The sequence below is a fragment of the Aotus nancymaae genome, unplaced genomic scaffold (assembly GCF_030222135.1).
Source record: "Aotus nancymaae isolate 86718 unplaced genomic scaffold, 86718_ANA_hifiasm-v0.15.2.pri h1tg000018l, whole genome shotgun sequence".
Taxonomy (NCBI): Eukaryota; Metazoa; Chordata; class Mammalia; order Primates; family Aotidae; genus Aotus; species Aotus nancymaae.
Genome location: NW_026988430.1, coordinates 23,345,793 through 23,371,419, shown reverse-complemented (window position 1 = coordinate 23,371,419; position 25,627 = coordinate 23,345,793). Strand labels below are relative to the sequence as shown.

The window sequence follows — 25,627 nt, the reverse complement described above, 5'->3', positions numbered from 1 at the left end:
TTGCCCAAGGTCATCCATGAGTCAGAGGAAGAGCAAAGACTTGAACACAGAACACTGGGAGGATCTGCCAAGTAAGAGGGAGGAAGCTGGGGTTGCTGGGCTGGGCTCTCCCACTGAGGTGGCCTGGGCTGGCAGGTTTATGGGCCCTGTAAGTCACTGGGACATGTCAGCACCCATTCCAGCTCTAACGACCCTAAATCAGGCCTTGCCCCTACGGGTAAGCTGGGCCCCAGTTAGCCTAGACAGTGACACATGACTGGTTTACGGCTGGCCAAGCCAGGGTTCGGGGCTGGGAGATAAGGCTGAGAATGTTAAGACCAGGAACGGGGAGGGCAGCCACTCACCCCGTTGGAGTTAGAGATGGCAGACAGAGCAGGACCCTTCCGGCCACCCATTGCCAGTGTGCAGCGTCTGTAGTGCCCATAGTTAAGATGCATAGATGAGAGAGTGCACAGCTTTACCCCTCCCTCAACCCCGTTCCTCAGATGGGATGCCCCACCAGGGACTGGTTCTCCTCACCCATCTTTCTGGTCCCAAAATGCATCCAGGGCCCACCTGTCTCCTGGGGGCCCCAATGCAATGAACTTGAATGTTGGTCATTGATCAATAGTCCCTTAACCCTACCAAAGGTTTCCGAGCCTCTCCCCTGCTCCTCAGGGGGCTGGCCTGAGGTCACAGGACTCCCTGGGATCGTCTTTATTCCCAGGAACAGGATTCCGTAGTCCTGAAAGGGACATTTTTATAGCCCTGTGAACACAAATACACTCCCCAGAATAGGCTCTGGGTGTGGAATCCCTCCTGCGGCTGTCATGGTCGCAGGCTGGCTGGCGATGAAATTCTACAGTGGTGTTGACAATAGGGCCCTAAGCCTGGCATGAACACCCCCTTCCCTCCCACCTGCCTCTCTGTGGGATCAAAGCTGTTCCGTGAGGCTGTGTGATCCTGGGCCAGGAGCAGGGAATCAGCCTCGACTCTAAACAAGGAGGAAGCCTCTTTGCCTGTATCCTTCTGAGGAAGGCAATCCCCCTTCAGAGGTCCCTAGCCCAGGTTCAAAGGTCGGTAGGGGCTGAGAGGTTGGCAGCGGATAGGGAAGTGGCTAGACCACAAAACCAGAGCTTCCTGTTGATGGGTTGATGGAGGGGGTCTAGGTCCACTGCCTGGTTTCCCGTCCCTCTCCTGCTCCCCAGCCTGAGCTTCCCAAACTTCCACAGAAGCCCCCACCCCATGTGGGACACAGAGGACCTGCAGTAGCAGGGGGCTACAGCTAAGAGGGGAGACAAGAGGCAGCTTGGGGGAGCAAGGGGGACCCCACTTCCTCAAATGTTGGAGCCATCCTTAAGAGAACTTTCTCTGGACTCCTCTGGAGATCTTGGCAGATGGAAGAACTGGGGGTCCATTCAGACCCCAGTCTCTTCTCTTCCCATCTCCTCTCTCCACCTGGGGGGCCTCAAACAACCTAGCTCCTCCCCTTTGACCCCAGCTTCTCCCTCAGCGAATTCTCTTGCAATCCATTTCTCTTTTTTATTTTTTTTAAAGACGAGGTTTCACCATGTTGGTCAGGCTGGTCTTGAACTCCCGACCTCAGGTGATCCGCCCGCCTTGGCCTCCAAAGTACTTGGATTACAGGCGTGAGCCACTACACCCTGCCGATCCATTTCTTAATTCTGCCCCCTCAACCCTCCCTCCCTCCCCCAGGCTCTAGTCCTCACATAAACACCAGTAAGGGCAGTTTAGAGACAGCTTTGCTCTGTGATAGAAGAAAGGTCTTTGATCTGCCTAGAAATTAAGTTTGGAGCAGCCTGGGAGGAAATGGAAGAAGAGTGAGACCCAGAGAATCAATGACCACTGCCTGGGAGAGGCAAGAGAGCCCTTCTGCCGCCACTGATTCCACAAAGGGCATCACACGCCCCTCAGCATCTTATCTCTTCCAGGTCCTCTCCACCCCACCCCCACCCCAAGGCCATTCCAAGGTCCCATTCAAGACCAATGCGCAGGGGTGGCGCCAAATGACCGAAGTCATCATCGGGGCACTCACCCTTGTGTGGGTCAAGCACTTTGTGGTGTCGCGTCCCTGTTCCAAAACCAGAGACCAGGAGTAGAATGGAGGAGGGGCAGGGCGCCGCTTCTGAGTGGAGAGGACAAGGTGTGGGTGAGGGGGCCTCGCGCACAGGGCAAGAGGTGGCCGGGCTGGGCGGAGGACCGGGGAGAGCGGAGGATTTCAGCTGAGGAACAGGGGAAAGGTGGGAAGGGGAGGGGAGGGGAGGGGAGGGGAGGCCCCGGGAGGGGAGGCCCCGCCAAGGGGGAGGAGCTGCCTCCCGCGTCCCGCTGTCGGGACTCCCTCCCGTCGCGGCTCCGCTATAAAACCCCGTCCGGCAGGATCGCTGCACCCGCGGCTGCCTTCTCCATGCGCGACCCCCGGCCCGGAGGCATCTTTGCTGTCGCGCAAGATGCGGATGCTGCTGGCGCTCCTGGCCCTCTCCTCCGCGCGGCCCTCGGCTGGTGCAGGTGAGCTCCCGGGCTCCGGCCGCAGGTGCCCCACGGCGCCCCCCTCGGTGCCCCCAGCTCCCACCCCAGCAGAGGCTCCCTGCGGGCGGCCGGTGCACGGCGACGCGTGGGTCCCGAGTTGGGTGTGCGCTGGAGGCAGCGAGGGTGCGGAAGGACCGGGCAGCGCGCGAGTTCATGTGTGCACACGCGTGTCCGCAGCGGCTGGGAGAGTGTGTGCACGGGCGTGATCGGTGAAGGTGTGTGCATGTGGCCCGGTGGCCCGGGGCGAGATGAGTTGGGAGTCCCTGATAAGGATGCTTCTCAGGCCGGGCGCAGTGGCTCACGCCTGTAATCCCAGCACTTTGGGAGGCAGAGACCGGAGTATCAGCTGAGCCCAGGAGTTCGAGAACAGCCTGACCAACATGGAGAAACCCCATCTCTACCAAAAATGCAAACATTAGCTTGGAGTGGTGGCGCATGCCTGTAGTCCCAGCTACTAGGGAGGCTGAGGCAGGAGAATCTCCTGAACCCGGGAGGCGGAGGTTGCACTGAGCCGAGATCGCGCCACTGTACTCCAGCCTGGTGCTCTGTCTCAAAAAGAAAAAAAAAAAAAAAAGTTGTTTCTCCGACCAGCCTCAACGCACGCCTTTTTTTCTCACCATTCTCCTCTGTCTGTCAGTGGGTTTCCGTCCGTCCTGCTGGGGCTCAGCTTTGGGTGACTGCCCCGCGGCCAGAGCAGCCAGAGCACGGGCGACCACTTGGGTGTGGCAGGGTCCTGGCAGCAGCGCTTCTTACCCGGGTTCCTTGCCACAGAGGGTCGCAGGCTCCTCTGGCCTCCCCAGCCCCCAGCGCTGAATTGGGAGCCTGGCGGGAGGGACCCGGCGCCCCGAGGCCCCTGCGGAGCCGGTCTTTCCGGACAGGGTGATTTTCGTTTAAAGATTAATGGTGAAGCTAATGGTGAAGCCGAGCTCTTAATTATTCCTCCAGGTGGGAGGTGGCAGGAGAGGCATGTTAATATTTGATAAGGAGCTAAAGGCGCTTCAAGCGGCTGGGCACAGGGATCCTATCCTGGAGGCACCTTCTTCGCAAACCCAGAACCCATCACGGGAGACCCCAGCTGCCAGTTCCCAGCCCAACCACCCCTCGGATGGTTCTTGGGGTCCACGCCGGTGGAAACTTCCTCTCCCAAGTCAGGTGCTGCACCCTCAAAGCCGTGGAGTGAGGGGTGAAGGTGTCCTTAGCACAAAGGAACCAGCGTGTGCCCTCTGCAGCCTGAGGGACTGGCTGAGCTGTGGTAGAGGGTCGAGGGGCATCTTGCAGCCTCTCCTCCGGGCCCCTGGAGGAAGAGAAAAGGCAGAATGTGAAAACTTATTTGTTGAGTTAGACATTGGAAACCTACTAAACAGCTAGACAGTAGAAAGAGAAATGTGCCTGGCGTGGTGGCTCAGCCCATAATCCCAGCACTTTGGGAGCCTGAGGCAGGTGGATCACGAGGTCAGGAGTTCAAGACCAGCCTGGCCAAGATGGTGAAACCCTGTCTCTACTAAAAATACAAAAATTAACCGGGCATAGTGGCAGGTGCCTGTAATCCCAGCTACTCGGGAGGTGGAGGCAGGAGAATCGCTTGATCCCAGGAGGCAGAGGTGGCGGTGAGCCGAGATCTCGCCCCTGCACTCCAGCCTGGGTGACTGAGCAAGACTCCGTCACAAAATAAATAAGTAAATAAATAAATAAAGAGAGAGAGAGAAATCCTTTGCAGTTTGGGTGCTTTGTAGCTGTGTGGTCTTGGGTAAGTCAGTTGCTTTCCCATTTGCAAAACAGGGGTAGTCATTCAGACTTCAGTGGTTTTAAGCATTTGAATAAGATGATGGGTTTAAGTGCTTAGTGCAGTGCCTGTGTGGCATGTGGCCAGGGCTCCCTGCACCAAGTTTATGGGGCTCTCCCCAAGCCTGGGGCCAGTGTCAGGAATGTGTCTGAGCTCATCCCTCACACCAGCTGCGATCCCCTCCAGTGCCAGGGCTCTCTGACCGGGACCTGCCTTCCATTCATCCCATGGGGCACTCAAGGTGGAGAGGGACCAGGTTGCCCATAGAGACCCCCAGAGCATCTCCATCCACTGAGGGAGGGGGACGGGAGAGGATATTTAGTCCCCTTCACAGCCCCAGACCCCTGACCGGGAGCTGCTGAGACTTTGCCCAGGACACACTTGGGTTGTGCTGAGCTGTTTTTCAGGATTATCCCCTGTCCCTCAGAGCGGGAGGTGGGGTGAGCAAGGTCCATTAGAGAGGCTTCTTCAGCCATCTTGAAACAAGGGGGAGGGGGGAGGGGGTCAGTCAGGGTGACGGGCAGTAGCTGGGTGACAGTAGCTGGGTGATGGGCAGTAGCTGGGTGATGGGCGATGGGCTTTCCGTTTCTCACCTCTGGTCAGGGCGGATGGACAAGGTAGGATGTGGCGCTGGGCACCGAGACCCATGGGTAAGTAGCCCCTCTCTTTCCCAGGCCCTCTTGGGAGTGGCTGGGGACAGTGGGCTGGTACTTATCTGCAAGGGTGACCCTCTCGTTCAATGAGGACAGGAACCTGAGTGGTGGGTGCTCCTGCCACCAGCACCCCACCCTCACTCTACGGACATGGACTTGACCCCTGGCCTTGGCCTCTCCACCATTACGTTTTCCTGGCTGCTGCTTCCTGAAGAAGGTAGTTACAAGCGCGGTCAGCCAAGCGGGTCAAAAGTCTCTATGATTAAGACAGTGGATCAGAGGTCACCACTACAAACCTAGGAGCTGCAGCCAGAGCCAGGGAAGAGCAAATACCTAAGAAAAGCTAAGCCTGGACCAGAGAGGCCCCAGGGAGGCTGTGAGGAGGGTTGCAGGGGGCTCCATCCTTCAGAGCTGGCTCTTGGGGACGCTGGCTCAAGGTAGGCTTCTCCTGGAATATCTGCCCCTGGGGCCTCCAGTCAGAGGAGAGGCCAGCCCAACCGTCAAAACCCCTTCTGCCTTCAGGACCTCCGCAGGCCGGGACATGGGAGGATTATGGCAAGGAACTGTCATGGTGCAAATGCTCTCTGATTTATTATCTCCTCAGTCACCAGCACTGGGAGTTTGGTGGCCACAGCTGTCAGAGGCATTGGAACCAGAGCGATTCCGATTTGCTGGGCTGCATTCTCAGACACTTCTAGCCTCTAAGTGTTTAGGGTTAAGGGAACAAATTAATCATGTTTACTAAACAGACCCAGACTTGGGAAGGTCCAGATACCCCAATATCTGGAGAGCAAAGGCATTCCTAATTTTGATTTCAAAGTAATAATAATCGATTCTTGCATAATAATTAAGAAAATTAATCCTTTATCACAAACCCTTGTAGAGAGCACATCTCCCCACATAGACAAGCATTGTACCTCGGGCTGACGCGTTCCTCCTCTGACTTTCGGGAAAGTCCTACTCTGTCTATAGGTAGCTGTCCTTTCACCACTGTACTTCTTTTTTTTTTTTTTTTTTTTTTGTCTATTTAATTTTTTTAAAGATGGGGTTTCACCATGATGGCTAGGCTGGTCTTGAGCTCCTGACCTCAGGTGATCCACCCACCTCAGCCTCCCAAAGTGCTAGGATTACAGGCGTGAAGCACCGCGCCCGGCTCACCACTGTACTTCTTAATAAACTTGCTTTTGCTTTGCACTGCAGACTCGCTCTGAATTGTTTCTTGTGTGAGAGCCCAGAACCCTCTCTTGGGGTCTGGATAGGGACTGCTTTCCTGTAACATGCCTCTGTCAGAGGGAGATTGTGGGGCTCAGAATGTCAGCTAACTCTCCTGTGGAGACTGAGCAAAGGCGGAGTGGGAGCTGGAGGCTTCGGAGCTTCGCCCCGCTGTGCGAGGGGCTTGGGTGGCCAGTGGCCACTGCCCTCTGCAGATTCACCTTCTTGGGGGTGGCCCAGGTACAGCAACTCCCAGGGGCAGCAGAGCCCTGACTGGGGTTGGGGATAGGACTTCAGGGGGAAGACACTGCAGCTCTGAAAAAGGCGATGGCAGCCGGGCAGGGGAGGTGGTGATCAGGGCTGGGAAACTCCAAACCCCAAAGTGGCTCTTCGCAGCCAGTTACTTCTCCCGGGGACGCTCCATCATGGCTCCCTCCCCATCCTGTCCCCATTCCAGGGACTCTACCCCTGGCTCAGGCTACAAGGAGATGGGATTGTGGGGGCAGCCCAGGCAAGAAGGGAGAGGGCGGATGAGCTCAGAGGCCTCAGCTTTGGCTGAGTGGGAACCGTGCTTTTCTTAGGAATTTCCTCATGCTGAGTTCTTTCCAAGTCACTTCATTTCTCTCCTCTCTTGGCCCCTCCTTGGCTTTGGCCATCTGCTCCCGATAGGAGGCCACCAGAGGGAGGGAGGCGGGTGGGGAGGGGGAGGGGGAGGGGAAGGAGTTGTCGATGGGATTTGACTAAGTGCCACGCTGCCTGAAACTCATTTAATCCTCCCCACGGCCCCAAGAGGTGAGTATGTTTGTCCCATGTTACAGATGATACAACTGAGGCTCAGAGAGATTAAGGGACTTGCCCCCAAACCCATCTACGCCTGCTGAGCGGCTCAGCCAGAATTCTAGCTCTGGATGAGATGTGTTCACCCTGCTGGTGCAGCCTTTAAAAAAAATTAATAGGCTTTATTTTTAGAGCAATTTTAGGCTCACACAAAAATTCAGCAGGAAGTACAGAGGGTTCCCATAGGCCCCTTGCGCCCTGCACACATTTTCCCCTCTTACTAACATCTTGCATCCATGTGGGACATTTAGGGTATAGCTTTTTTTCAGATACAGGGTTCTACTGCCCTGAGGCAGAGCCCTCAGCCCGGCCCCAAAGCCCAGTACTGTGTGGTTGTGGGGCAGGGGAGAAAGCCTAGCTGCGTTCCTCTTTGCAGGAGCTGTGAGAGGCTAGCCAAGAAGGGATCTCAGTAACACATGGGGAGGCCTTCTGGGGAGGGACCGCCTAATCTCCCTCATCTTGTATCTGGATGGATCTGGGAAGGCTGCCCGGCTGAACCTGATGCTATTGTCCTAGGAGCAGAGGCTGGGCCAGTCCTCCTCTTCCCTCTCCCCAGAGTCACCCTTCCAGGTTTGAGGTGGGAAAGATAAGCGGGGAGGAGGTGGCTGGTGACCAACGGATGGAGTATCCAGGCCAATCCCACTTTAGAGCACAGTGACCTCAGGGGTTCCCAGGAGGGCCAGTGGTTCTTGGCCTGGCCCCGCCTGGGGGACAGAGCCCTAGGCCAGCTGACCTGTTGATCGGCCCCTGCTGATTGAGTCTCTTTCCCTCGGCCCTCCTCAGTCCTACAGCCAGCATCACTCCATCCCAGCCCAAGGGAGGGCTCCAACGCCAATGGGAGGCCCAGCCTCTGATCCTCCTGTGTGTGTGCGTGTGCAACAAGATACACTGACACACGCACACACATTTCACACCCTTTCTCTCTGCTCCAGACTCACACTGGTGCTATGAGATTCAAGTCGAGACCTCCAACTACACCTGCTTGGGTGAGTACAGCCAGGCCGGGGCAGCTCTTTCTACATGGCAGGCACCACACAGGCCGAAATGGAGACCCGGAAAGTGTGGGAAGGATGAGGGGTGATGGTGGCCTCCCAGGCAGATGTCAGCTCCCAGCACACACACATACACACACCCCACACACAACACATAAACACACACACATATACACAAACACCCACACACAACACACAAACACACCAAACACAAGCACACACACAAACGCACTCACACAAATACACGAACACACACAACACAAGCACACACAAACACACACAACACACACACAAGACACACTCAGACACAAACCCTCTCATACTCACACAGACTCGCACTCTCCTGTCCTGGTGCTCAGGGACCAGGGAGCATAGAGTGACCTGAGTCTTCACTGGCACCTACTGTTACCAAGAGGCCATGTTCCCTGTGGAATGAATTGGCAGCAGCATTAGAGAAAGACATTTTGCTGTTTCCCATGACAAAACCGGGAGTTGGTTCTATCCCAGGGACACTCCTAACAGGGGGCCTGAGCAATGGTCCTTTATGCTTTTATTCGAAAGCTGATCCACTTCCCTGCAGTCTGCTGTGACTGAGCGGTGCTGCTCGCTCCTGACTCCGGCCCACCTGGTGTTGGGGGTCACCAGGGTTTGGGAAACAGGCTCCCCCAGAGTTACTCCTCTCCCTGCCATTGCTCAGATGATGCTCAGCACCCTTCCGCAGCAGCTCCCCAGGGGGTCCCACTCCACTGCTTCCAAAGCATTCTCCAGCCACCTCCTTTAAACTCTCTGACATCCTAGGGGAGCAGGTTATCTCTGCAGTTCCCGTTTTACATTTGGGAAGCCCAGGCTTGGAGATGTGCACATCATAAAGTTGTCCCTACCCCGGAGCTCACAGCCACCAGTTGGTGACCCTGTTCCCACCATGTCCCACATCAGGGCTAGACTCTCCAGCCTTGCATGTGTGTGTCTGTGGAGGAGGAGGAGGGCGCAGGGTGAGGGCAGATTTCTGAGCTAATTATCCGGGCAACACAGCTTTCAGGCCACCCCAGAGCATTGCTGTGTGGGAGCCAAGTGGGTGGACCTGACTTCAGTGGGGTGGTGGGGCTACCTTGGTGACAGGCGTCCCTGACTCTCAGCCCACCCTCTTTCCCTGCTCAGGGCCAGGCAAGTGGGGTGGAAGCTGCCAGAAGGACCGCCAGTCTCCCATCAACATCGTCACTGCCAAGGCAGAGGTGGACGAAAAACTGGGACGCTTCTTCTTCTCTGGCTATGATAAGAAGCAAAAGTGGACCGTCCAAAATAACGGGCACTCAGGTGGGCTGGACGGAGACCCTGGGCAGACCCGGGCGCGCGAGCTCCCCGAGGACTGGGAGGGTTGCCAGGCCCAGACCCATCTGTGCTGTGAGGGGGCTGAAAACCCCCATGGGGGAGGACAGCTTCAGAGAGGAGGGAGCATTCTGGTGTGTTTTCAGTACTTTAATCAGACCGTCTGGGATCGGGGGAAGGAAATGTTCCTGGAAGAAGGACATGTGCAGAAGTGCAGAGGCATGGAACAGCCACTCAGAGAACTGCCAGGAGCTCTGTGTGGATGCAGGACAGACAGTGAAGCTAGGAGGAGCCCAAAAAGGCCCAGGGGCACGTCACCTGGGCCTCAGGAGTTTGGACATTACCCCGAGGACACCAGGGCACCATAGAGGAGGTGGACGCAGAGGAGGCACCAGGGCAGAGCTGCAGTTTGGGGCAGTCGGGGGTACAGCAGAAGGGGAGACAGACAGGGAGGCCAAGGAGGCGGCCAGGGAAAAGTCTGGGGCTGTCCCACCACACTCCACCCCACCCCTGCAGGCCAGGACTGGAGCCCATGAAGGGTGGGAGGCAGGAGAGAATGTCCCATCTGGGTGAAGCTGGGATGAAGGGCTGGAAGAGGCTGAGGGAGGCCGTTTCGAGGACTCTCTCCCTCCTGTTCCACCAGTGATGGTGCTGCTGGGGAACAAGGCCAGCATTTCTGGAGGAGGACTGCCTGCCCGGTACCAGGCCACACAGCTGCACCTGCACTGGTCCAAGCAGCTGGATGAGGGCTCGGAGCACAGCCTCGACGGGGAGCACTTTGCCATGGAGGTGAGGGCCCCTTCCTTACTGAGACCTTGTCTGGGCTCTGGGCGTGCACCTGCCTTGGGCAAGCAGGGTAGTCCAGGCCCCTCACAGGTCCCCTCTCCACCCTCCACCCCTGCCAGGTGCACATAGTACATGAGAAAGAGAAGGGAACATCGAGGAACGTGAAAGAGGCCCAGGACCCTGGAGACGAGATTGCGGTGCTGGCCTTTCTGGTGGAGGTGGGACCCCCATCCCCCACTTCCCAGGGAACCCGGGGCTGACAGCTGCTGCTTAGGATCCAGAGACCTGGGACTCCAGCGAGGCAGGGGTTAGGGGAGGCTCCAGCTTCCACCTCTGTTTCTGGGTGGGCTGCATGTCCCCGGGCCAGGTAGGGAGCCCAGAGCCTCAATCCCAGAAGCTGCCTGGCCTTCCGTCCCCAGATCAGGAGAATGAACTGACTATCACCAGCAGCTCCCTGTGACCTTCTCAAGACTCTTTCCTCCCTTTCCAGGCTGGATCCCAGGTGAACGAGGGCTTCCGGCCGCTGGTGGAGGCACTGTCTAATATCCCCAAACCCGGTGAGTCAGCATGGCGGAGGAGGGCAAGGGGTGAGGAGGGGGATGCCTCCCACAAAGAAAGGGGTGGGTGTGCGGGGACCTGGGCTCTCAGAATGCAGGGGAAGAGGGGCTCCTTCTCCCACCCTCACTGACAGTGTCCTCTGCCCCCATCCCAGAGACGAACACCACGATGGCAGAGAGCAGCCTGCTGGACATGCTCCCCAAGGAGGACAAACTGAAGCACTACTTCCGCTACCTGGGCTCGCTCACCACGCCGACCTGCGATGAGACGGTGGTCTGGACTGTGTTCCAGGAGCCCATTCAGCTCCACAGAGAACAAGTGCGCAGGGATCCCACTTTCTGGCTCCCCAGAAATCATCCCTCTGCCCTCAGAGGTCCCTCAGGGTATGGGAGGGGAGCCCAGGGAACTGAAGTTCATTGTTAATCACGGACATTCACTGAAGACAGGCAAGAAAGGCCTGAGCCGTTCCATCGCCAGACTGGTGGCTGGACGGGAGGCCAGGGAAGGTGGAGTCAGAAGAGGCTTCCAGGCTGAAATCTGAATAGGTGGGAGTTGGCCCAGTGAGGGCAGGGGCAGTGTCCTGGGAAGAGGTGTCTGCCAGCAGCAGGGTCTGAGGTTGGCCTGGAGTTGCTTGGAGGCAGCAGGAAATAATGCGTTCATTCAGCAAATGGTGCTGGAGTTTCTGCAATGAACTAGAACAAGGCTCTGGGGAGGCAGCAGTGAGCCCAAAGGGCCCAAATCCCTGCCCTTGAGCTACTTTGATTCCGAAACAGTGGTTCTCAAAGAGCAGCCCCTGAACCAGAGGAGTCAACATCATCACCCGGGGAATTTGCTAGAAATGCTAATCCTCAGAGCTACTGAATAGGGAACTCTGGGGGGTGGAGCCCGCCCCCCAGCTGATGTTAATACATGCTCAAGTTTGAGAGCCACTGTCCTGTAGTAAGAGTGACAAGAGAAGCAGGCATTTGGGGCCCCCTGAGGTGTGAGTGCAAGGAAGCCCATGGGTGCTTAGCCCCACCCCTGCCACGCACCTCATTTCCATCCCTCATTATCATCTTCACAACCACCTTGAGAGCCAGGGGTTCAGAGCCCCTCTTTCCTAATGAGTGCTCCCGGGACACGACGGGGTGCCTGCCTGAGGTCACCTGGCTGGGAGTGCAGCTTCCCCGGCCACACCCGCTGAGCCCCTTCGCTTCTTCCGCAGATCCTGGCATTCTCTCAGAAGCTGTTCTACGACGAGGACCAGAAACTGAACATGGCGGAAAATGTCAGGCCCAAGCAGCGGCGGGGCCAGCGCACGGTGTTCAAGTCCGGGGCCCCGGGTCAGCCGCTGCCCTGGGCCCTGCCTGCCTTGCTGGGTCCCACGCTGGCCTGGCTGCTGGCCGGCTTCCTGCGATGATGGCGCCCTTCTGCACCCAGCCTCTGCGGTGCCTCAGCTCTCCAAGTCCTGGGCTTCCAGTCCTTAGGCGCCCCAGGTGGGACTTTAGGCATGATTAAAATATGGACATATTTTTGGAGAAATCTTTCTCAAGTCTGTTTTTAGCCTCCCACAACTACCCCACCCTGTTCCCCTCCACCGACCCCTGTTCCAGGGGAGGGGCTTTAAGGCCAGGAGATTTCTCCCAAGCAGATACTACCGGTGTCCCCACTGCCGGTCTGTGTGAATTCCGTATCTATACCCCACTCCCTTCTACCCAGACCTGGACCTTGGAGAGATACTGAAGGTACCTCAGAGCTTCATCACAGGGAAGCTGGAAGAGTTCCAACATAATCTCTTCATCATATAGAGGGGGAAACAATCTGAGAAAGACGAGGGTGGGGCCGGGCCTGGTGGTTCCTGCCTGTAATCGCAGCACTTTGCAAGGCAGAGACAGGTGAATTGCTTGAGCCCTGGAGTTCAAGACTAGCCTAGGCAACATGGTGGAAACCCTGTCTCTATAAAAAATACAAAAATTAGGCCGGTCTCGGTGGCTCATGCCTGGAATCCCAGCACTTTGGGAGGCCAAGGTGGGTGGATCACTAGGTTAGGAGTTCAAGACCAGCCTGGCCAACACGGTGAAACTCCATCTCTATTAAAAATACAAAAACTGGCCAGGCATGGTGGCACACACCTGTAATCCCAGCTACTCACGAGGCTGAGGCAGGAGGATCGCTTGAACCCAGGAAGCAGAGGTTGCAGTGAGCTGAGATCACACCATTGCACTCCAGCCTGAGCGGCAGAGTGAGATTCCGTTTCAAAAACAAAAACAAAAATTAACCAATGTGGTGGTACATACCTGTAATCTCAGCTACTCAGGAGGTTCTGCCTCTTAAACCCAGGAGGCAGAGGGGGCAGTGAGCTGAGATTGCACCACTGCACTCCAGCCTGGGCGACATAGCAAGAGAGAAGAGGCTGCTTGGCTGGCTGGAGGCCCCGTACTGAGGCTAGGGCAGGGCCGACTGCACCCCTAGCCCCGTGCGTTCTCCCCTGTGCTGGGGTGAAGGGGTGTCCTGTATGGGGACGGCCTAGGCAAGGTGGGCAACAGGAAGTTCATTTGTTTGCTCAAATATTTCTTGAGCATTTATGCTCTAGGCACTGGGGATATGGCAGGGAATAAAAGACAAAAATGCCTGCCCTCCTGGAGTTCACAGTCCACTGGAGAGAGCCCATACATGAAACAGGCATGTTGTCTAGTAGGTTAGGAGGCAGTGAGTGCATGGGAGAAAGAGAACTCAGGGCAGGGCCGGCACGGTGGCTCACGCCTGTAACCCCAGCACTTTTGGAGGCCAAGGCAGGTGGAGGTCAGGGGTTTGAGACTAGCCTGGCCAACATGGCAAAACCCCATCTCTACTAAAAATACAAAAATTAGCTGGGCGTGGTGGCGGGTGCCTCTAATTCCAGCTACTCAGGAGGCAGGAGAATTGAGGGGGAGGTTGCAGTGAGCTGAGATTGCACCACTGCTCTCCAACCTGGGTGACAGAAAGACTTCATCTCAAAAAAAGAGAGAGAATTTAGAGCAGGGAAGGTGGGAGTCCCTGGGGGAAGGGGAGGCTGGGAGGAGGCCAGGGAAGGAGGCCTCTGGAGGGTGAGGAGCTGTAGAGGTGAGGGCAGAATACAGGGACAGCTCAGAGGTGCCGCAGTGCACAGGAGTTGATCGGCCGGTCAGCAGTGAGATGTGAAGGAGAGCTTATGGGGGTGTCCCAAGGTTGTGGGGCCTCGTCCCTTGGGATCTGTCAGAAAGGTCCCCACTGCCACTGGGATTTCATCTCTAATGGGTTGTTTTCCCTCCTGGGGCCCGAGGAGGAAGTGGAGGGAGTGAGACCGGGAGAAGGCCAGGGGGAGGGGTTCCAGGACACTGGGATAAGAAGGAAAGAAGGGGACCCACGGGGCCCCCAAGCCAGGTCAGGCCCCAGGTGCCAGGAACTGAGGACCCGAAGCTCAGACTTCACCGTTGGGAGCAGGGCTGAATTTTGGAATTCATGAGCCTTGGAGCAGGGCTTGCTGAGTGAATAGGGGACCCAGGCTTCCTTGGCTGGGTGAGGACCCCTCTGGCAGGCTGAAAGCCTGGAGGTAGAGAATCCTCACCGGAAGGTGTGCCGCGAGGAGGGCACTGAGGGATTTTGTCACCTGGTCCTGGAAGCCCTCGCTGGCTGTGGGAGGGGAACTGGCGGGAGGAGGTGACCTCTAAACCTTCTCCCACTCTGTGCCCCTCACACCCCGGCCACCCCCAGTGAGCCCAGGGAGAAGCCAGAGGGCCGCTCCCCTCCCTCCTCCCTTTCCCTCCCTTTTCCCTTTTGTGACCAAAAATAAGTCCCTCCTCCCTTCCCTGGTGACCATGCAGCTGTGGGGGAGGGGTGGTATTACTGTTGCCACGGCAACCGAAGGCCGCCAGTCAGCAGGGGGTGTGTGGACACAGAACCTGGAGCCTGTTCTTTGGTTCCCACACAGACTGTGGGAGACCTAAGCTGCCCCCTAAGGCTCAGGGCTGTGAGGTCAGAACAAATGGCCCCTCCCTGCTCCCCAACGACACCCCCTCCCCACCCCCATCCCTGCCCTCCAGACAACCTTAGTGAATAATGTGGCAGCAGGACCAGGAAGTCCTGGCCTCTCCCACCTAAGGCAGAAGGCGATTGACCCTCCCCATCCCCTGGCCCCCAAATCATAAACCTGGCCAGCGGGAGCCAGAACGGGCACAGTTCGTTCAGGGCCTGGGGCTCTGGCCACCTCCCATGTCCTGCCTGCCCTCCGTGGGTCCCAGAGGCCAGAGCAGGTGCTGCCAGTCCTTGACTCCCGGCCAAGTCACCAGAGCCAGCTACCACAGACGTGGGCAGCCCACCCCGGGCACCAGCCCCCACCTCAGAGGCCGAGGCTGACTGCGTTCCTTCCTGTGAACATGTGTGTGTCATGAAAAGCTTCCTGTTTTTAGTCAATTCACTCACCGTGCCGCCCCTGACACCCCCAGCAGACCTCCACGCTGGGGATGGTGGCTCTGAGCTGCCTGTGGCCCGCCTTGCCTGGCTTCTGAGACAGTTCCCTCTGAGGGCGAGGGAGGTCCCGAGAACCCCCTTATTCACAAAGAGCATCCGGCCTGGTCCCCGGGCCCTCCTTTCATTCACTTGTGATGCCCCATGGGTGACTGCATGGGGGTATGCGTGCGTGTACACATGTACACGCGCGCGCGCACAGACACACACACACACACACACACACACACACACACCCCTGGCTTTCACTGTAGCTGGCCAGGCCTGGGGAAGGCTCACAGGCTGATGGTTTTGTCTACAACCTGACTTCTCTGAGGGTCACTGGCTGGCACCCAGCACAGCACGAAGCACGTTTGTTGGGTGCCAACTGGTGGCAGGTGGGGGCATGCTGCAATCCCACTGGGGTGGTGTTATCCCTCCCAAGGTGTGGACGAGGCTCAGAGAGGGACCAGGGCACCTGTCAGAACCTGGGGCCACTCCCCTGCCCCTCCTTGGCTCCTCTGCTCTCTCTTTTGGATGAGCCATCCGTGTCCAGGGGGAGGGTGGGGGTGGCAGCACTCTGTCCCACCCCTCTCTGCCTGTTGCTCTCCATCCCCAGTGGGCCGTCTCTTGGCCCCCTGGGGGGCCCAAGAGAATCTAAACTGCAGTTTAGATTCTGCAGCCGGGTGGGAGCCGGGGCTAAAAATATTCCCCATGTGTTTAGATGATTCTTGGAAAATAAACTTTCCCATCTTGGCTCTCGGTTTGCACACTTGCTGGCCCTGCTTCCTGTGGCTCTGATCTGACGATGTGGGGGAGGGGGGAGGAAGGTGGGGCAGAGGAGGGTCTACAGGGGCCCAGAGTCGTGGAGGCTGCCTGTCTCAAAACTCCAGGGGGCGCCTAGACAGACACCACCTTGTGACCGGTGCCCCCAGGGCGGTGCATAGAGGCTCGCTCCCCGCTCTGGGCCTCCGTTCATCCAACAGCAAAAGGGGCTACTCTTAGTCCGCCCATCTAACTGGGTCTCGCTGTCTCTGGGCTCCTGCTGTCCCCGGTGACCTCGGGAAGAAGCCAGGCCGATCTCTGAGGTTGAGGAACTGTTGCCGCACCTCGCACTACACACGTCCCAGCGGCTCTGTTTGTTTATCTGAGAGGGGACAAAGGCATTCTTTCCCCTAGGGACAAAGGACGATGTCCAAGGCCCAGGGTGGGGCTTCCTTTGGAGAAGAGCTGCCTGCTGGACAGAAGAGTCAGTTCCTTCCGCATAGCCCTGGGCAGGACACGCAGGAGACTCCTCAGGTTGTTCCAAGTGTCAGCTGCGGCAAGGCCAAGAGGACAGGAAGATGGGCAGGGGAGCAGGATACAGGGAAGGGGTACGGGTGCATTCTGGAACAAGATTTCATCTTCCATCAGGAGTTAGTCTTTCAGCTGGGCACAGCGGGTCACACCTGTAATCCCAGCACTTTGGGAGGTCCAGAGGGGAGGATCACTTCAGCCCCGGGAGTTCAAGATCAGCCTGAGTAATTTAGGGAGATCCTATCTCTTTGAGGGGAAAAAAAAAAAGCCAGACACAGTGGCACACCTGTCCTTGAGAGGCTGAGGTGGGAGGATGGCTTAAGCCCAGGAGTTTGAGCACCACTGCACTCCAGCCAGGGCGAGAGAGAGACTGTCTCAAAACAAAAAAGAAAAAAAAGACAATCTTTTTTCTTTTTTTGAGACAGTCTCCCTCTATCACCCAGGCTGGAGTGCAGTGGCGCAATCTCGGCTTACTGCAACCTCTGCCTCCTGTGTCCAAACGATTCTCTTGCTTCAGCCTCCTGCGTAACTGGGACTACAGGCGTGTGCCAACATGCCTGGCTAATTTTTTTCATATTTTTAATAGAGATGGAGTTTCCCCATGTTGGCCAAGCTGGTTTCAAACTCCTGACCTCAGGTGATCCATCTGCCTCGCCCAGCCAAAGTAGTGAGATTACAGGCGTGAGCCTTAATCTTTCATCAGACACTATTATTTCCTCTGTGCCAGGGACGGAGGATTAGGATTGAGGGACAAAAATCCTAGTCTAGGCCCTTCCTCCGAGACTCCCAATTGCAGGCCAGACACAGCGGGCACAGGAGCAACAGGTCTACGACATACAAGCCAAGAGAGGAGCGCAGAAACATCGGAGCATGCAGCCCAGCGTCATACAGGCCTGGGGCAGAATCCCCTCCACTGCTGACTCTCCAGGTGCCCTTGGTAGTTTAATTTGCTTTAGAGCCTCAGTTTCCTCATCTGTGTGATGGGTATGATGACAGCATTTACCTTGGGGGCTTCTCAGGATGAAACAAGATGCCGGGCCAAGAGAAGATATTCCATAACTTACAATTATGATGGTGATTCTTTTGATTGGAGAGAGCAATGAAGGACAGGTAAGACCCACAAGTGGGGAGTAGGAACACCGGGTGGAGGCTGGAATTATGCGGTGTGATGCAAAATTAACTCTGATTCATGTTTGGTGGCAGTTCTTTCCTATCCAAGGGAGAAATCTGAAGACCCTTCAAGGGGCCACCTTTCTGCCCAGACACTTAGGGACATCCCTCAGCACTCCGTCCCCAACCATACACAGAACAGTTTATAGAGGAAGACCTCCCAGCCCGACCTTCACCTGGAATTGTCTCTGGTCACCCAGAGCATCTGAGGGAGAAAAGGGGGCCCTCTGAGGCCCAGGGCTGCCCCGAGGTTCTCATGTCCTGCCTTGTTGCTGGGGGAAGGGGGTGCAAGGTTGAGAGTCAGGTTGAGCCCACATCACTGAAAGAAAGGCCTTTCGGCCGGGCGCGGTGGCTCACGCCTGTAATCCCAGCACTTTGGGAGGCCGAGGCGGGTGGATCATGAGGTCAAGAAATCGAGACCATCCTGGTCAACATGGTGAAACCCTGTCTCTACTAAAAATACAAAAAATTAGCTGGGCATGGCGGCACATGCCTGTAATCCCAGCCACTGAGGAGGCTGAGGCAGGAGAATTGCCTGAACCCAGGAGGTGGAGGTTGCGGTGAGCCGAGATCGCGCCATTGCACTGCAGCCTGGGTAACAAGAGCAAAACTCCATCTCAAAAAAAAAAAAAAGAAAGGCCTTTCGGTTAGGGTTCCTGATTCCTTGCTGTAGGCATTGATCCGGCTGGGGACCAGTTTCCCATTTCATTTTCCTCTAACCCTTCCTCTCCCCATTCCCCAGGAGCCACGGGATTACACGTGTCCATCTCTCTGCCGCTGGCTCTGCCTGCCACAAGCCTATCCTGTGTAGAGTTGCTGCAGGCTTCCCCAGCACGGAATGGGTGCCTGCCCACTCCCCCGCCACCCTTGGCTTCAGTCTTGTCTAGATAGGTTCACCTTGACAAAATACAGGCTGCCAGTTACATCTGAATGTCAGATAAATAACAAATACTTTTTTTTTTTAGTATATCCCTAAATTACATGGGACATACTTACACTAGAATATGATTTGTTACTTATCTGAAATTTAAATTTAACTGGTTGTCTTGTACTTTTATTTACTAGGTCTGGTGACCCTACCTCCATCCCACTTATGAGAGGGAGAGTGAGGCCAAGAGAGAGGGGTGGGTAAGAGAAAGGGCCCGTCGGCCCGGGCCTGCTGCCACTCCTTCCTCCTCCCGGCCGCCTCCCTCCCTAAAGGGTCACACCTTCCAGCAACTGATGACAGACTGGTCAAGGGATTTTCCTTCCTGCGTGATTCTGGTGTTGGGCTCCTGAGGCCCATCGGCTCGTAGATTTCCAACAACTCAGAAGAGCCAAGTGCCAGGGAAACCCTGTTCCTTTCTTAAACTCTGCCTGACTCCCACCTTGCTGAGCTGGAGGCTCCAGGACTCCTTTTCCATGGCCCAGCTCCCCCATCATCCCAGCCACACCCTGCAGAAGGGAACCCACAGGCCGTGTCTGTTGCCACTCCAAGTGGGGCTAGGAAAGGCCTGATTTTCTATTTTATTTTATTTTTTTGAGACAGAGTTTTGCTCTGTTGTGCAGTAATGTGATCTTGGCTCACTGCAGCCTCAACCTCCTGGGCTCAAGCAATCCTCCCACCTCAGCCTCCCAAGTAGCTGGGACTACAGGTACACATCACCACACTCAGCTAACTTTCGTAATATTTTTTTTTGAGATGAAGTCTTGCCTTGTTGTGGAGGCTGGAGTGCAATGGTGCGACCTCAGCTTACTGCAATCTCCTTCCGAGTTCAGGTGATTCTCCTGCCTCAGCCTCCGAAGTAGCTGGGATTACAGGAGCACGCAACCACACCAGGCTAATTTTTTGTATCTTTAGTAGAGATGGGGTTTCACCATGTTGGCCAGGCTGGTCTTGAACTCCTGACCTTGTGATCCGCCCATCTCGACCTCCCAAAGTGCTGGGATTACAGGTGTGAGCTACCATGCCCAACCTTAATTTTTGTAATTTCTGTAGAGCTGAGGTTTCACCATGTTTTCCAGGCTGACCAAGGTTTTATTTACAAACAAAGGAGAGATTCAAGAGGCGCAGGATGTTGGGGTTGGATGGGATCCAGACACCAGCAGGGCCTGAGGCCCCTCATGGCAGCACTCCTTCACGAATGTCTCGCACACTGTGCTCCCCTCCGCTTTCCCGGGGAAGCCAGCCTGCAGCACTGTGGCACCTCAGTGTCCAGAATAGCACAGAACACGCAGCAGGCTCCCCATCAACACTGTGGATCGGAAACCCTGGGGTAGACATCGCTATGCCCCACCCTCCACAAAGAACAATATAGAAATAAAAGCTAATTTTACTCAATAAAATCATTATCTCTCCCCTTCCCAATGATAGCATACTACAATAATTTTATTTACCTGGCTTTTTACTCATAATGCTATATCCTGGTGATCACACGGTTTCTTTCCTAGCTGTATAGCATTCAACTGTATGTACATATCCTTGTTTATTTACCCTGTTCCCAATTGATGAACATTGAGATATTTCTAGTCTTTTTTTTTTTTTCTTTTTGAGACAGAGTCTCGCTCTTTCGCCTAGGCTGGAGTGCAGTGGTATGATCTCAGCTCACTGCAACCTCCACTGCCCAGGTCCAAATGATTCTCCTGCCTCAGCCTCCTGAGTAGCTCGCATTACAGGTGCACACCACCACACCCAGCTAATTTTTAGTGGAGATGGGGTTTCGCCATGTTGGTCAGGCTGGTCTTGAACTCCTGACCTCAAGTGATCCAACCACCTCAGCCTCCCAAAGTGCTGGGATTACAGATGTGAGCCACCATGCCCCGCCCAAGTTATTTCTAGTCTTTTGCTACTACCAATAGTGCTGCAATGAATAGCTTTGTGAATATTAATTATATATACATATATATGTATATATAAAATTTATTTTTTGAGACAAGGTCTTCCTCTGTCTTCCAGGTTGGAGTGCAGTGGCATGACTGCAGCTCACTGCAGGCTTAAACTTCTGGACTCAAGCTACCCTTGGGCCTCAGCCTCTCAAATAGCTGGGATTATAGGTTTGCACTGCCAAGCTTGGCTAATTTAAAATTTTTTTTTCTTTTTGGAGTCTCTGTCACCCAGACTGCAGTGCAGTGGTGTGATCTCAGCTCACTGCAACCTCTACCTCCCAGGTTCAAGCGATTCTCCTGCCTCAGCCTCCCAAGTAGCTGGGATTACAGGCACCCACCACCATGCCCAGCTAATTTTTTGTATTTTTAGTAGAGATGGGGTTTCTCCATGATGGTTTTGCCATGTTAGCCAGACTGGTCTTGAATTCCTGAGCTCAGGCAACCCTCCCACCTCTGCCTCCCAAAGTGCTAAGATTACAGGCATGAACCACCATGCCCAGCTTGAATTTTGACTGTGTGTCTTTAGGATAGATTCCTATAAGTGAAGTTTAAAGGGTCAAAGGGTAAATACCTATGTAAAATTGCTAGATATTGCCACATTCCTCAAGAAACTAATTTCTATTGCATCTGGCAAAATTATTTGCTGTGCTTTATATAACACTTAATTCTTAGAATAACTCTTGGAGATGAGTATGTCTAATTTCATTTTCAGATGAGGAAATGAAATACACAGGACAAAAGACTGACAAATAGAGCTGAGATTTGAACCCAGAGTCTGATACTCAAGTTCGCCCACTTAAAATTGCTACACTCTTCTGTTTTTCTGAAGAAATTGAGAGGTAAAGGAACTTGCCCCTTGCCAATGAACGAGTGACGAAATGGGGAACTGAACCCATATCTGCAAACCTGCCAGTCCTTGCTGCTTCCCTTATACTGAGTGCTGCGGGCCTCAAAGTATTTCTTGTTCTGTTTCTCCAGCCACAATTACAGGGACACGTGGATGCAGAAATCTCGCCAGGCCAGGCAGGGAGCCTGGGGTGCTGTCCCGAGCCCTGGAGTGCTTTCTCCGGCTGCTCCCCTCCCCTCAGTCTTGCTTCCTCTTGTGAAGTCTACGTGCCAGCCAAGACCCAGCTTGTGAGGCCTGACCTGATCTCTGCTCCTTGTCTGCTCCCTCAGCAACACTCCCTGAGAAAAAGAATGAAGGATCACATCTTAGCCATCAGAGCATCAAAGTGCCCAGGCCAAGGCTGGCCACATAGAGGGAGGGCAGGTGGCTAATGTTTGCAGCATGAGTGAATAAAAGGAAAAATGATAGCAAAGAATGGAACTACCAGGCACCATTTCAGGGCTGGGACTAAATATTTACCTTGTCCACTGGGTAAACATAAGCCTGGTTTTCCAGGCTCTCTGTATGCCAGCTTTCCTTCAAGGGCTGACAAGTCAACCTGGTATTGTTACAGTTTGAATAGCAGTTTACACATGGGGTTTGGGCACACGAGGTGCTTGAGCCTCAGCTTCTGCCATTCCCCAGCTCCATGTGTCTTCCCCAGGGAATCTGCTTCCCAGTCCTGGAGCCCTAGGTGGCTTTGCACCTCCATTCTGCTGCCTGGTCCATCCACACTCTCCATGAGGCTGTTGAATCGGGGTTCATTCTACTTTAGATGAAGCTGTGGATCCTTGTTTAACCCCTGGGGTCAAAGACATCAGGAGCTGCTTGCAACATGATAGGACAGGATTGCCTGGTTCTACTGCCTAAGTGGCCTCCTGGGAGACACCTCTCTTAAGGGAATAGGGTTGGGTATGACCAGCTGGGTCCAAGTGAAGCTTCAGAGATGTAGAGATGTAGGGGAGGAAGGACTCTGAGTTCAGTGTGGCAGCGATCACTCAGCCTCTGGGACTCACACCAGGGACATAAGGAGAATGGAAGCTGCATGTGAAAAAGGGAAGGGTGATTTCACAGAAACATGAACAGCTCTGCTTTGGGAACACCCTCGTGGAGTGTAAAGGGAGCGGTGAGCAACTGGGAGGCAATGCCTAGAGGCAGTGGTCACGTTGGGCGAGGGGTACCCAGAAGATCAGGTGGTCCTACTCAGAGGACACCATGTGGCAGCTGAAAGGACTAGTTTAAGAGTACATGTGAGATACCCTCTGGAAGCTGCCATCAGTATTTAAAGTGATAGTGGGTCTCTGCAGGTGGATAAGGGGTAAAACCAATGAAACCTGAGTCATTACAGTTAGTGACCTTTCACTGAGCCTGAGGTTTCTATGACCGGGAAAACACAGCCAGCTTTTAGTAAAAGCAGATTCCCAGCTGGGCGCGGTGGCCCATGCCTATAATCCCATCACTTTGGGACGCCAAGGTGAGCAGATAACCTGAGTTTGAGACCAGCCTGGCCAACATGGTGAAACCCTGTCTCTACTAAATAAATACAAAAATTAGCTGGGTGTGGTGGTGCATGCCTGTAATTCCAGCTACTTGGGAGGCTGAGGCAGGAGAATCTCTTGAACCTGAGAGGCGGAGGTTGCAGTGAGCCGAGACCGCACCACTGCACTCCAGCCTGGTGACAGAGGGAGATTCCTCCATCTCAAAAAAAAACCAAAAAACAAAAGAAGCAGATGCACGAGACACTACTGCTTGGAATTTGGGAATGCTTTATGGAGTGGGGCTAGAGCTGGCCTATGTTCCAGACAGGCATAAACTATCAATGTAAATACAACTACAGATGGAATGTTTCACCTAAGCCTCTGCAGGCACAGTGCTGATGCTGCCCCTCCAAGAGTATCATCTGGGTGGGTACGGGCCCTGGACGCTGACATTTTTCAAGTCAGCTATGGAGTTTGAATTTTCCTTCAAATTTACACTCCAAATTTCCCCAGTCCAAATTAGGCCTGACTGGTTCCTCTTTCTTTTTTTCTGAATACATATCAGTTTGGGATGGAGGCTTAGCATTTCCACTACCATTAAGAGGAGAGATGAGAAAACCAAAGTTGGGCTCTTCATCCCAGGGGAAAAAACAATGGGCTACTCTGGAATGCTGCAGAGTCAGGGCTGAATGAATACAGGGCGGGTCAGGAAGCCGGGGAGTGTGCCCAACGGCTGGCTGAAGAGTCTGCCATGGTGTCCGGATGGACATGTGGTATTTGGTTTAAAGTCCACGCTACTGGGGCATAAACAGCTGGGGATAGATGATCAGGCTCAATTGTTCTCTCATTTCCCAGGAAAGGCCAGGAAGGAAAAGGCTCCAGTTTTAAGTGAGAAGGCATTGTCCTCAGTGGGTAAAGCATAGTCAGGTAGCCCGGTCTGGCAGGGAGCCAGAGGGGAGCTTGGGATTCTCATGGCTGCAGTGGCTGGTGGCCCCCTTCACAACAATAGCTCATTGGACCCCTGTCCTTCCCACCCCACCTCTGAAATGATCACATCCATGTTAAATCTCTGATAAGATACTATCAGACACTCCAAAGTCCAGTTTGGAACTAGACTCCTTGCTTGATTCAAACCAGAGTCCTTTCTCCCTCCCTGGTTCTACCTCCCCACCTACGCCCTGCTTTTTCTCTCTGTTCAGCTGCTAAGGTCCCTGGGCCATCAGAGGCGAATAGAACAAACCTACGACACTGGTCTTCACCGAGAGGCCTGCATGATTCTCTATCTGCACCAGAGTTTCTCATCTTCCTGACTCTCTATTTGCACCAGAGTTTCTCATCTTCTGGGAGTAAGAGGAGGAGCTGCTTTGGGGACACCCATTTCCTCTCCTTACATAACAATACTCTGCATTTGCACAAGCGTTCTTGGTTTTAAAGGGTTCCACATTCACTTTCTCATTCAGGGCTTATTACAAAACTCTAAAGTAGCTAGGGTCATGGTGATCCTCATCCCTTGTCAAAGATGAGGCCACTGAGGCTCAGGGTGACTACCGCTGTGCCAGGAGTTGCTAAGTGGTAGATCACAGACTCCAGTTCAGGGGAGGTAGGGTGGTAAAGAAGCAGCTGGATGAACCTGGCTTTGAATTCAGCTCAGAAATGTTCCATCAGTGTGACACCACAGGCAAGTGACTTAACCTGATTGAGCCTCAGCTTCCTTATCTAGAAGAAGGGATGATCGTGCATCCCTCAGGGAGCTGTGGTGAGCATTCACAAATCATGAATGAAACACGCATAGCATGGGGTTTGGCAAATAGAAGTCCAGTCAATGTCTCAGTCCATCTCCAGTGTTTCTTCTGGTTCCAAGCTCAGGACTATCCCTTAAACCAAGTGGCAGATACTCAATGAACATGTTTTAGTCGATTTAGCTCTCTCCTTTCTCCCATCCCTCCCCAAGTGAGAGGATGTTTATTCGCAGCTCCATGCTGCAGGGAGCTCTGTAAACAAGGAGTGGCAGCAGTAACTTTCTCCAGGTGGCACAACAATGAAAGGCCACAGGGCCTAGGGCTGCTCCCTGTGGGTATTCAGGCTTGGGGAGAGGCCAGGCAGCGGGCTGGCTGCTCTGGACACTCCCTGTGGCTTCTTCACCCTAGCTGGCTGCCCAGTATACTGAGTAGCAAAATGGCCTTTGGAAAGGCCCATCCTGTGGCCACCATGATTTCTAGCAGGCCAAATGAGAGCACTGCCTGCTGGGAGCACTGCCAACTCCTCTTGTTGGGGATTCTCTGGGAGCTCCTGAGGCCTTGCTGAAGCACTGTGTGCTTGGCTTTCTGAATGCTTAGACGTGACAGGCGCTTTAGCTATGGGTCCTTTAGGTAAATGTGGCTAGAAGAAAGGGTCGGGTCCTGATGTTGTTTCAAATAAAAGCTGAAGACAATGGACCTAATGCAACTCCCTCACTATTCACTGGGGGAACCAAGGCATGGAGGAAGCACGTGACCCCCCAAGGTCATACACTTCTGCCAAGTGCAGGGCAAACACTGCAGACTAAACTCCTGGTCTACTGCTTTCCATGGCATCAGCTAAGGATTGCTCTGAACCTGGGGCTATGGCAGCCTCTGATGATGACCGTGGGCATCTCCTCCTCCATTCTGGAGGCTCCTCATTGATCCCTATGTGGAAGTCTTCCTCTCCCTTCTAATCCCAGTGGGCACTGGGATTTAGCCATCAGCAGCAGAGGATCCTGCTGCAGGATACCTGAAGGGTGGCACTGAAAACACCATCAGTTCAGCAGAGAAGCCCTGCCCCCTTACCCCCAAGGG

General features: G+C 54.6%; 1 protein-coding gene and 1 long non-coding RNA gene across 3 annotated transcripts; both read left to right on the top strand.

Moving 5' to 3' along the window:
* Positions 1-2,384: 2,384 nt before the first annotated feature.
* CA4 (carbonic anhydrase 4) lies at positions 2,385-12,630 on the top strand. 2 transcript variants are annotated; one of them, XM_012445419.2, is made up of 8 exons: positions 2,385-2,505; positions 7,944-7,997; positions 9,162-9,317; positions 9,973-10,118; positions 10,235-10,333; positions 10,606-10,672; positions 10,828-10,991; positions 11,878-12,630. In XM_012445419.2, exons 1-8 carry the CDS (start codon positions 2,448-2,450, stop codon positions 12,070-12,072), a joined length of 939 nt encoding a protein of 312 aa, XP_012300842.1. In that variant the 5' UTR covers positions 2,385-2,447; the 3' UTR covers positions 12,073-12,630. The 2 variants fall into 2 exon arrangements, with proteins under 2 accessions (XP_012300842.1, XP_012300843.1); XM_012445420.2 differs by having other exon boundaries at positions 2,398-2,505; positions 10,828-11,056; positions 11,878-11,991.
* A 4,333-nt stretch (positions 12,631-16,963) lies between these two features.
* Positions 16,964-21,664, top strand: LOC135275764 (uncharacterized). Its single transcript, XR_010343348.1, has 3 exons — positions 16,964-17,522; positions 21,160-21,286; positions 21,426-21,664. It is a non-coding gene; the product is annotated as an uncharacterized LOC135275764 (long non-coding RNA).
* The last annotated feature ends 3,963 nt before the right edge of the window (positions 21,665-25,627 follow it).

Coding starts and splice junctions, on each gene's coding strand:
- CA4 (XM_012445419.2), top strand. CDS start 2,448: ATGCGGATGCTGCTGGCGCTCCTGGCCCTCTCCTCCGCGCGGCCCTCG. Junction 7,998..9,161: donor CTCCAACTACACCTGCTTGG/GTGAGTACAGCC, acceptor TTCCCTGCTCAG/GGCCAGGCAAGTGGGGTGGA. Junction 10,334..10,605: donor TGCTGGCCTTTCTGGTGGAG/GTGGGACCCCCA, acceptor CTCCCTTTCCAG/GCTGGATCCCAGGTGAACGA.